The following is an 11,523-nucleotide window of genomic DNA, read 5'->3' on the forward strand; positions in this document are numbered from 1 at the left end:
GATAGATTTTCTTGGGCCGTTACCAGATGGTCAGTATTTATTTGTGGTAGTTGACTATTATAGTCGATATATTGAAGTGAAGGAAATGTCGACTATAACTGCCACAGATGTAATTGAAGAACTTTGCGTTAGAGCAGACAATGGACCGCAACTGCGGGAAACGTGTAATGAGTTGAAAAGTTTTTGCATCGAGAATGGTATCGAATTGGTCAATACGATACCGTATTGGCCTCAACAAAACGGAGAAGTAGAGCGACAAAACAGAACGACATTGAAGAGGCTTCGGATCGCACAGGAATTGGGTAAGAGCTGGAGGAAGGAGTTGAGTCATTATTTACTAGAGTATCATTCCACAAATCATCCCACAACTGGAAAATCACCGTCGGAATTGATGTTTGGAAGACGTATTCGAAGTAAATTACCACAAGTACCCATGTACCAGTTAAAAGATGAGGAAGTTACAGATATGGATCGTTTGCAAAAAGAAAAAGGAAAAGAGTACCCAAGTAACCATGAAGCTATATATGCTTGTAAAAACACAGCCCTAAAAGTTGACTTAAAGTGGAAAAGGGCAATTATAAGACCGAATTAATGGTTCATTACTTTGGCATGTCGAAACAAAGCATCAGTAATGCATTGCTGCATTCGTAATGCCGATTTAGAGTATCGTTGTCTGACAGTTGATAAATAAATGCAACTTCACATCGTTAAAACTGATCTAATGCAATTAGCATTTAGCATGTCGATTTGTAATTGATATATGTGCTATATTGTAATGCTTGGTGTTACTTGGGTATAGTGACAGAAAACGAAAAGCTAATCACAGCAAGATTGATGTTGGAGATAAAGTATTGATGAAAAGGATGAAGAAACAAAATAAATTGGATACTGATTACATTAACGAAGAGTTTCTGGTGACACGCTGCAATCAATTAAAGCTGGGAAGGAATGTCGACGAAATGTGGCCCATCTTAAGAGAATAGGAAATGAGGATGAGAATGAAAAAGGATTGGTGTTACAAGATGTTGAAGAAGAAGATTCTAGCAAAAGAATACATAAAGAGCCACAGCATTTCAAGGATTATGTACCGTATTAACAATTGTTAGTTTGTTTTAAAATATAATATGTTGAACGTTCGATTCTTTTTAATACAAATAAGGGGAGATTGTAGGTCTGAACATGTAATAGTAAGCTATGATTCTAGAATGCATCTAAGCAACACTTAATAAATAGAAAAGTCATTCTTGCCCCAACCGTACTTATGGACAGATGTTTTATTTGTATGCAGACCCAGAATTGACCAAGATTCAAACCTTACAGAAGGGAGAAATGATAAGTACGAAAACGGTAGCGAGAAGTGAAATGTGAGATTTGGGAAGTATGAAGTAAGAAATGATATGCGCGTAGTGAGAAGTAAAAGGTGAGCAGTGCAAAGTGATTTTTGAAAAGTGAAAAGTGAGAAGTTATAAGTGAGAGCCGAGAAATGAGAAGCTACAAGTGAGAAGTGAGATTTAGAAGTGAGAAGTGAGACATTTGATACGAGAGGTGAGATGTAAGATGTGAGAAGTGAATGGAGAGAAGTGAGTTGTGAGAAGTGAGTTATGAAAAGTGAAGAGTGAGAAATAAAAAGCAATTTGTGAGATGTGAGAAGTGAGAAGGGAAAAGAGAGAAGTTAGAAGGGAGAAGTGAGGTGTGTGATGTGAGAAGTGAGAAGCAAAAAGTTGAGAAGTGAGAAGTGAGAATCGAGAAGTGAGAAGTGAGAGGTGAGAACTGAAAAGTGAGAAGTGAGATGTAAAATGTGAAAAATTGAGATAAACATGGGAGATGTGAGAAGGGGGAAGTGTACCACGCGAATTTGACGTCACACGTTTCATTGCTAGTTGAGAGTTCGTTTGGCTACCCTCGTGTTCGCCTCAGCTCGTCTATAGAACCTACAGTGTCTATAATCTAGACTTTCCGATTTGGGTACAATATTTAGACCATTATCCGGGATGTGGGTGGTCGTCAAGTAATTCGATAATATTATTGAGTTCGCAAGCCAAAGGCAGAACATCACTAATCAACTGAAACAGAACCTGCTGGTGACTGGCTGCTTGTCGTAAGACAAGAACAGGACGCTTTTATCAGCCACCCGTGAGAAGCGAGAAGGCCGACAAAGGTGTCTGATGCCTTCTCCTTCCTTGGAATATCGACTATGGCAGAAGAGGCGATTGATTTCGCCCTGATGGCCATACCTGCCATCGGCACAAGGGACCGAAAATCCCTGGCAGCTGGTCAGTAGCTCAAAGCGGAAGTCGAGCGCATCTCGATCCGCAAAGAGAGATAAGGACAGAGTAGAGGCCTTGCTGCTCAAAACCTCCTGCTCAAGTACGCCGACGTCGATACAGGCGACCGAAAAGCTTTCGGCGCTGGAACAGGACGTGCGAAGCGTCAGACGCACCAAGACTGGTGAGATGACCTTGGTGCTGAAACGTGGAGCTAGCGGGACGACTGGTCCAATAAGAGATCTTGGGTGACGGCGCCGAGATGAGGTCGTTGGGGACGGAAGTGACCTTCCAGTGCAAGCAACTGGACGAGGTCACGAACGCGGACGACGTCTTCTCTGCCGTCAGAGAGCAGTGCGGTACAAAGGTCGTCTATTTGGCACGCAGCTAGCCTACCCTATTTAATGGAGCAAGGGATGTTGAAATCGACTGGTCAGTAAGCCCAATAAGCAAACTGGACTGGTACTATTGGTGCTTAGAGTCGGGACATAAGTCCTACGACTTTAAGGCCCAGACCGTAGCAACCTGCGTTGTCATTGGTCGTCGTCGTCGTCGTGGTTGGGAAAAGCACAAGTCGCAGGAATGCGATAAGTTACCAAAGTGTCCATCTGCGCCAGCAAAAAGCAAGCATGTAATCACGTTATGGGTGGACATCCGTGTCCCACCGGAGAGGAAAACAAGAAGAAGCTGTAGTGGCTCGGTAACATAGCCGAACCCTCTGGAAGGGTTCTCAGTGTAGACTGAGTGTACTGTATGAGATAGGATCTAATGATGTACTGAATAAAGCTGAAGTTGTTTTCTGACTATGAACTGAAACAGTTGTCTTTTATATTATTGTAGAAAATTAATAACTAAGCTGGTTATTACAGTGGCGACGAGGATGAAATAAGCGTTTTATCGTGCGTGCACTGCGTGCAACTGTTTTTTGTTTTCACGACCGCCGGCAATTTTGCTTTTGGCGTGATTTTTTTTTCGTAGTAAGTTGTTTTGGTGAATAGTGTTACCGTGCGATTCGGACATTTTTTTTTCTCATCACCATTGTAAAACGTTTGCAAGAGATAATGCAATATATCCATTTCATAGATTTTAGTGAGTGTGAAGTTGAACTTTTGTATACTGTTTTGTGGTTTAGCATGGCGTGAGAAATTGCTTTTGTGAAATTGGCGCAAACCATTTTATTTTATTTAAGTGAATGAAGCGTACTTTTGTTGGAAGCACCAAAATGAGAGGCTTTATTTTTCACCATTGGTTTAGCTTCATGTGCATTATTTATTTCGTAACACCATTTTCTTTTTATCCTTAACAAACGAAGAAAAAGCGGCATTATTTACAACCAGTGTTATGATCAACTGTGACAGTAAGACGGTAAAATCAACGCAGACCACCACAACCATAGTTTGTAGACATATTTATTTACGTGCGGCGAATGTGTGGTGACGAATTTGAATGCATTGGCCCTGACGAAAGCGAGAAAACAAAATGGGGGCCGGCTGATGCTTTTTTATTTCACCCAGCAAGCGATATAGGACGTCAATTTTAAAATGCCTATTAAAAGCGTTAAAACACATTTTAGTCTAAAATTGTTCACTTTTTTGGGTTAGAAATTTAATTTACTTTCATATAGGTAGCACGAAAGTTGAATTACTTTGATTAAAAAAACATGTGTAGATGAGGAGCCTAACATGTAGTTTTTCAAAATTCTAACCCTACGTATTTAAAAGTTTTCAACATATTACTGTTAATAACATTTTAAAAGCATTTTAAAATATACTTCCTATACTTCACCATGTTGAAAAACAGTGATTTCACGCACACGTCCGTCCCCGCTAGATGGCAACAGCGCGGCTGCGTCAAAGCGAATTTCGACTGCATTTTGTTTTTGCTGCAGCTGATGGTTGTGTTGTTGATTTTAACAACCTTCTCCAGTTTATGATCCATTTGCATTGAAAGAAACCATTTATGCTTTCAACGGAGGATGTGTTGTTTTTGTTTGGCCTTTGATTTGTGCTATTGAAAGGTTTGTGAATGAATTTGTGGTGCAGTTTTTCGAGCCGTTATTTCGGTTTGGTGAGCCGGTTTTGACCGTTGGTGATTTTAACGGTGAACTTCTGTTTTTTTCTCATTGAGCAGCCGGACCATTTCGCAATGCATCGCCGCATGCCTGCTCGACGTTCCATTCCAAAAGGACATAGTTTTCAACTGAATGTAAGAAATCAAGAAACGATGAAGAGGAAGAGTGAGTGTTTGTGGATTCCGTAGCAGACTTTTACGGATTCATTTGTGGATAATTGTTTCGGTAGACAATGTTGCATGTTGCTATATAGAATGATGCACCTACGAGTTGAGCTACTGCATCTGCAGGTTTAAATCTTCCCTAGAAAACAATGTTCGACCAACATCGAGTGTTACAATAAATATGCATAGTATTTACCAGAAAGAACAGGAAGTAATGAATTCATGGCTTTGTTTGCAAAAAAAAAAGAAAGTTTATGTTTGTTAAAATTAGAGTTATGAAATTGTTCTGTGTAATGTCAGTATGGAATTTCGATTTTGTGAATTAAAAATAATTATTTGCTTTCTGAAGTTTCTAACTAGCAAATATGAATAAATATTAAGTTGCTTATGAATGTATTAGGTAATGTAGTATTTTTACTAAGGGGGAAGGAGTTGTAGTGGCTCGGTAACATAGCCGAACCCTCTGGAAGGGTTCTCAGTGTAGACTGAGTGTACTGTATGAGATAGGATCTAATGATGTACTGAATAAAGCTGGAGTTGTTTTCTGACTATGAACTGAAACAGTTGTCTTTTATATTATTGTAGAAAATTAATAACTAAGCTGGTTATTACAGAAGCCACGCAAGCAATACAGTTGAATCTTAACCACTGTGCATCTGTCCAGCAGCTGCTGTGGCAGTCGGTCTCGGAGTCGAGGACCGATGTCGCTTTCCTGTCCGACCCGTACTACGTCCCTGACTTGGGTCGTTATTTACGTGACTATTTTCACTCGAAATTTATTCCATGTACCACAAGGAGCAAGCAATTTATTTGAAACAGATTGACAGACCTTTGTTTACGCGTACATTATCTGCCACAGCTCATTTCTCTTCACTGAATCGTACGCTGCTACTGATTGCGAGTCTGCAAGTTGTACTCCCGGAATTTATCAAGGATCATTCGGCTCCAAGTAGGGTATCTGTTCCCATATTAATAACAGCCCGTATATTAATCCCAACCGTCGATGAACCAAATAAAAAATCAATTTATTTACAATTTCTCACATCGTATGTACACAATAATAGATGGAACACATTCTTGAATGTTTGGAATATTATACAAGATTTTTTTTGAGTAATGTTTTAATTCAGAAGAATCAAATTATTAAAAGATAAAATTATAAAGCACTTTTATTTGCATTTTCCTACCTTTGAACTGATGGTTTGATGCACTGCTGGATTGCTACTAGCAGATTCATCTGTTTTCACGCCGTTGTTTTCCACTCAATTTCGGGCTAAAACAATTCTATCCCTTCAAAATTTACTTCACAGCACATAAAGCACATCACATTTTCACTATGAATATAATTATCTTTTAAAAACCAACGCAATTTCCTATAGTTTGATATAGGTTCCTTTCGAACAACGTCTTAATTATCCTTGTCCGTATTCCAAACTGTTTACATGACTGGCAGTATCTGCAAGGGTTGCCGACCAACATTTTTATTTAAAAAATGCGTGAATCAACTTTCATTGTGAAATCCAACTCTTATGTTTGTAAAACATATTATATCGAAAAGATAAATTATGACAAACACAAAATTGAACTGATAAGATGGAAAACAGCAACAAAAACAGCAATTTTGTAATTATATTTCAACTCAAATACAAAATATTGAAGAATTCGGCATCACTGCAATCATATCGTTACGTATACACACATGTAATAGTATGCGTATTTTATGTTGGAAACAGTATTATTGATATACCCTAGCAGCACACATATTCCACTTAAGTTACTGGAACTCGCATGTGACCAGATTTAGTCACACACAAGTTGCTGTAACTTATTTTGTCTGACTTGTGCTGCTCGGGTAGGTACAGGCATAGGATTAACTGTTTTTGAATGTCATTGAAATAGGTGCATGGCGGTGATGATGTTTTTTAGCTAAATACTTCTATAATGTGATGAAAATTTCATTTTTGAAGTTACCAAATTGTTTTCAATTAATATTACATGAGCCGAGCATAATTATTCACATGTTTCTTGATTTTTGGGTGAGAAATCAATGCATTTCATATGCGCATTGCCTTATTGTTATTGATATAGGAACAAATACCCTACCATTCCAGCGGCGTTCTATTCCGCCGTGATAACCCACCATCGGGCCCTCCTTAGCCTAGCGGTAAGATGCGCGGCTATAAAGCAAGACCATGCTGAAGGTGGCTGGGTTCGATTCTCGGTGTCGGTCTAGGCGCTTTGGTAACTGTCTCGGCTTCCCTGGGCATAAAAGTATCATCGTGTTAGCCTCATGATATACGAATGCAAAAATGGTAAATTGGCTTAGAAACCTCGCTGTTAATAACTGTGGAAGTGCTGAATGAACACTAAGCAGCGAGGCGGCAATGTCCCAGTGGGGGATGTAATTCCAATAAAAAGAAGAAGAATAAGGGACCTTTTACAAATTACGTAACGCTGTAGGGGAGGGAGGGGTCAGACCCCAAGTAACACAGTTTGATGTATGAGAGTTATAAATGCATCTTTCAAGCATACAGGTTTGTTATGTTTTGGTATAAAAAACTTGTTTCATTACTTTCACATGACCTATAACAAGGCATTGATATTTTCAACATCTTTCAGACGCAACCAAGTTTTTGATTGCACATTCACACGACTAAAGTTAAGTACGAAGGAATTTGTCAATAACCGTCTCTCAATCATGAGGGTAACACAATGATACTTTTATGCCTAGGGAAGTCGAGGCAATTTCCAAACCGAAAATTGCTTAGACCGGCACCGGAAATCGAACCCAACCACTCTCAGCATGGTTTGGTTATGCTTTATAACAGCGCATCTTACCGCTAGGCTAAGAAACCCAACTTCAAAACACTAGAAAAGGCTTTACTTATCTGAGGTAGACATTTAATTGCTAATAATTAATTGTGTTTTTCCCGAAAACAGATGCTTCGATTCCCATAATGATGGATCAATATTTACCCAATCGCACATTGCCTTCTATCCATTAGAAAACGACAAATCATTTCATCTAACAGCGAGCCAAACATCCTAGCAAGCATATGGCTGCAAAGGGCTTCAATACGTACCTACACAGTAAGCTATGGAATCATAAATCACTTGTTCGTCCGTCCGTGACAATGCTCTGTCACCGTGAATGAACTTCAATGTATGTGAGTCAATAAAAAAAAATAGCGAACAGAATAGAAAATGAGGTTTCTCCGGAAGACCAAAAAACCCATCGATTTGGAAACGTTGGTAGAAGTACCGACGCCACTTCGCTTCGATTTGTTTCACCGACCGAAGGATATCGTTGGAAGCGCCATAGAAAATCGTACTTCAATCGTACCAATTGCTAACAAGGGACATCCCTGCTCTGATTCAAATCGACGACCTAAGGTGAATCTGTTTCCGCAGATATCATTGACCGATGTGAGGGATAAGGTTCGTTCGGGTTTCCGTTGGATTTCTGCGTTTTGAAAAATCAATCTGATTCGGTTCTTTTTAGGACTTGGATAACGTGGTGAATTACATGTACTCTTCAGACTGGAAAGAGGCTGCAGCTTTCTGTGCCCAAGCTAGCTGCATTGATCTACGGGACTGTGACAGGGCAAGGGCTGCACAACGAAATGATGTAACCGACACATTTCCGGATAGGTTTAGGAAGCGATCGCTCAAAAAAGCATATTTCGACTTGCCTCGAGCTGAAGTCAATTTAGCCAAGTGGTACAAATCAGTCGTTGGGTAGAGGAAATATTGAAATAATGCTTTAATTAAATACCTAAATGCTTTAGGGTCGATTTCTTCACCTCCGCTTAGGCCTTAAAGTTTAACCATGTTTAAGCGTATGGGTAAGCATAGGTGAAGAAATTGGTCCTTAACTAGTTATTTGTGACTATCGTCAGTAAGCGAGCTCCGATTAAAAAAAAACAGGAAAATTTACTCTTTCAGTGAAATAAAAATAAACGAATAGGGTAAAATGCCCAATAGTGGACCCCCTAGTAGCGGAATTTTGCTCTTCCTGTCATACGGCTTAGAAATTTTCAAAATATTAACTCTGCTTGATATCTAACAACATGCTCTGCATCCCCTCTTCACGATACATACATAAAACACCCAAATACGAGACGTTATTCGTTGAAATTAACATTTTAAAGTCTAACTGAATTCGCCCTATAGTAGACCCCCTGGGGGTCCATAATAGGAAATTGCTTCCCTATAGTCGACACTTCATTTGATTTTCATGTTTCGTTTCGGGACGTTCTTCTTCCCTATTATGGACCCCCCAAAATATTCCTATAATGGACACTCTCGTGTTTATTTTTTATAAAATTGTTAAAAATCATCTAATTTAACTTTCCATAGCATTTCCAACGCATGTAATCAAATCATAGGACTGTAAGGTAGGTTCTCCCGGTAGAATTTCATAGCAAAATGTTGACATTGTGCAGTAATAATCCAAAAAGGGCTGGAGGGTCCACTATTAGTTGGGGGTCCACTATTGGTCACTTTACCCTATGACAGTTAGAAATAAAAATACTTTGGAAATCCAAGAGAATAAATTTCCGTGAAAAATTATTGTAAATTTAGAAGCACAACTTCCGGAAATTTAAAGGGTTTGTGAAATTCCGTAGACTTAAGTAGAATTTTTACAATAAAATTGCTAACGCAATTTTGGTGGTGGTTGATCCCTAGAAGTTGTGCCTACCTCCGTTCTGCTCATGATCTTAAGTATCTTGAGTTGTCAGCACTCATTATCAGGGTTCGTACTTTTCGTACTTTGGGGCCCTCCTTAGCCGTGCGGTAAGATACGCGACTTCAAAGCAAGAGCATGCTGAGGGTGGCTGGGTTCGATTCCCGGTGCCGGTCTAGATAATTTTCGGCTTGGAAACTGTCTCGACTTCCCTGGGCATAAAAGTATCATCGTGCTAGCCTCATGATAGACGAATGTAGAAATGGTAATTTGGCTTAAAAACCTCGCGGTTAATAACTGTGGAAGTGCTTAATGAACACTAAGCTGCGAGGCGACAATGTCCCAGTGGGGGATGTAATGCCAACGAAGAAGAAGAAGAGTACTCTTCGTTTCAACAAGGCGATATCAAGCGTTTTTCGGGAACTGGTAGTGGGGGAGAAATGGTTATCGCTCATTAGACCGTTTTTCTTTTCCAGCTTTCATATCGTTTCATATCGGACGAGTGCCTGGAAGTGGTACGCGAGAAAACAACCGCAAAGGATATGTAGGCAGTCTTGAAGCAACGTATGCGAAAAATTCCGTGGTCAGCTAAACGCTTATTCGGAAGCAGTTAGCTCGGCTAAAGATGAAGGCAGGAACTGATATGCAAAGCCATCTAGTGGAGTTTGATGGACTAGTGAGAAAGCTTAAAACTGCAGGAGCAACCCTAGCGGAAAGTGATCTGGTGTCGCAACTTTTTCTAACTCTACCGGAATCGTTTGACCCGTTGGTTACGGCGTTGGAAAATGTGAGAGAAGAAGGTTTAACCTTAGATGTGGTAAAGCAAAGGCTTCTGGCGGAAGAATCTAAACGGTCCGATCGTCAAGAGGATAGTATAGAGGAAAAACCGGCAGCATTTTCTGGAAGTAGCCAGAGCAAATTCGTTGGGAAATGCCATAAATGCGGTAAGCGTGGGCAAATGAAAAAAGATTCCAAGCAACATAGTAATGGTCGCCATAGCATAGTAACGGTCGCCATATGCATGGTAAAAGCGAAGCCAACTGTGTAAAACGCAGTGCAGTCAGCTTTATGGCAGACACGACTATTTCAAATCAAGCCATCGACGCAACAAGTAACAAAGGAGTTGGACTGTGATTTTGCAGCACGCTTAAACGCCGGGCACATCGAACCCCCCATGGGGTGCATGCTGTTCACAGCTTTGCTGGAACAAATCAAACAATTGGGAGGGTTCGTGCAGCATTGTGCCTTATGTCCCTCCAATCCGCAGCGTCGGCAGAGATTGCTTCTGTCAGGGCCCACCGACCATCCCACCTTGACGAACCTAACTTGACTACTTTTGAGGCGTCCGCTGCAGATAGCCGAACCAATGCTACCTGCGTCCCTGCCGGACCTTTCCGTAGCCGAACGGCTGCGGTGGGCGTCTCCACTTCACACTGTCGCCGCAGTGCCGTGACGAGCTCTTCGACTTCGGTGATCTCGTCCAGGTCTTTAACCCTTAGATTCACCTCCGTCGTGAGTGCCCTCACCTTGACCGTCTCGCCTAGGACTTCCTCCGCCAACTTCTTGTAGGCGGCGCCCTTTTGCAAGACGCCCCGCTTCAACTTGAGGATCATCTCGCCCATCCGGGTACGTCTTATTCGACGTACGTCGGCGACGAGTTCACCGAGCTTGACGTCACTCCTCATCGCCTTCAAGACGTCCGAGTACTTAGCCTAGTCCGTTTTGATGACTAGGGCATCGCCCCTGGAGCGATTCGCGCCTACCCTAGACTTCTTGCTACCCTCATTCGCCTGGGCCTTCTTTTCTGCCCTTAACGTCTTCGGTTTCCTCTTGTTCTTGACCAGGGTCCAGGAGGCGTCATCCCCCTCTATTTTCTTGGTCTGGGGCGGCTGAGAGCTCTCAGCCTGCCGTAACCCCTTACCACCGTCTTTCCTGGGTGGACGAACCATTCCAGGTCCTTCCGTCTCCCCCGGTTTGGGAGGAACCTGGCCGGGGTTCAGCTTCCCAGCCCCACTACCCTTGTTCGGGGTAGTAAACCTCCGCGTTTTGGAGCGGCCCTAGGGAGCTCATCCCCTGGAGACTGTCTCCCCTGTTTCTCCGTTGGAGCAGTCACCCCCGACGTGCCCGCGAATACTTGAGCCTCAGTCTGGGTAGACTTTGGCACCACCGTCTTCGCTGGCACGCCCTCGGTCGATTCGACCTTGTCCGAGTCCGCGAATCCTTGGGCCTCAGTCTGGGTAGACCTCGACTCCACGGATTTCACGGGTTTACACTTGGCCGTCCCGACCGCCCTCTCCAGCTTGGCGTCCAACATCGACTTTCGAAGTTTCAGCAAGC

At 41.8% G+C, this 11,523-nt stretch overlaps 1 protein-coding gene and 1 long non-coding RNA gene across 2 annotated transcripts; both read left to right on the top strand.

Moving 5' to 3' along the window:
* The first annotated feature begins 4,141 nt into the window (after positions 1 to 4,141).
* Positions 4,142 to 5,060, top strand: LOC134215949 (uncharacterized). Its single transcript, XR_009980387.1, has 2 exons — positions 4,142 to 4,281; positions 4,395 to 5,060. It is a non-coding gene; the product is annotated as an uncharacterized LOC134215949 (long non-coding RNA).
* A 2,455-nt stretch (positions 5,061 to 7,515) lies between these two features.
* LOC134215957 (uncharacterized) lies at positions 7,516 to 8,280 on the top strand. Its single transcript, XM_062695021.1, has 2 exons — positions 7,516 to 7,937; positions 8,002 to 8,280. The coding sequence occupies exons 1-2, from the start codon at positions 7,704 to 7,706 to the stop codon at positions 8,239 to 8,241; spliced, it is 474 nt and encodes a 157-aa protein (XP_062551005.1). The 5' UTR covers positions 7,516 to 7,703; the 3' UTR covers positions 8,242 to 8,280.
* Positions 8,281 to 11,523: the final 3,243 nt, after the last annotated feature.

Source organism: Armigeres subalbatus, chromosome 1 (assembly GCF_024139115.2).
Source record: "Armigeres subalbatus isolate Guangzhou_Male chromosome 1, GZ_Asu_2, whole genome shotgun sequence".
Taxonomy (NCBI): domain Eukaryota; kingdom Metazoa; phylum Arthropoda; class Insecta; order Diptera; family Culicidae; genus Armigeres; species Armigeres subalbatus.

Bases quoted from the DNA above. Each gene is read 5' to 3' on its own strand.
- LOC134215957 (XM_062695021.1), top strand. From the start codon at position 7,704: ATGAGGTTTCTCCGGAAGACCAAAAAACCCATCGATTTGGAAACGTTG. The intron at 7,938-8,001 runs GTTCGTTCGGGT...GGTTCTTTTTAG, and splicing joins TGACCGATGTGAGGGATAAG to GACTTGGATAACGTGGTGAA.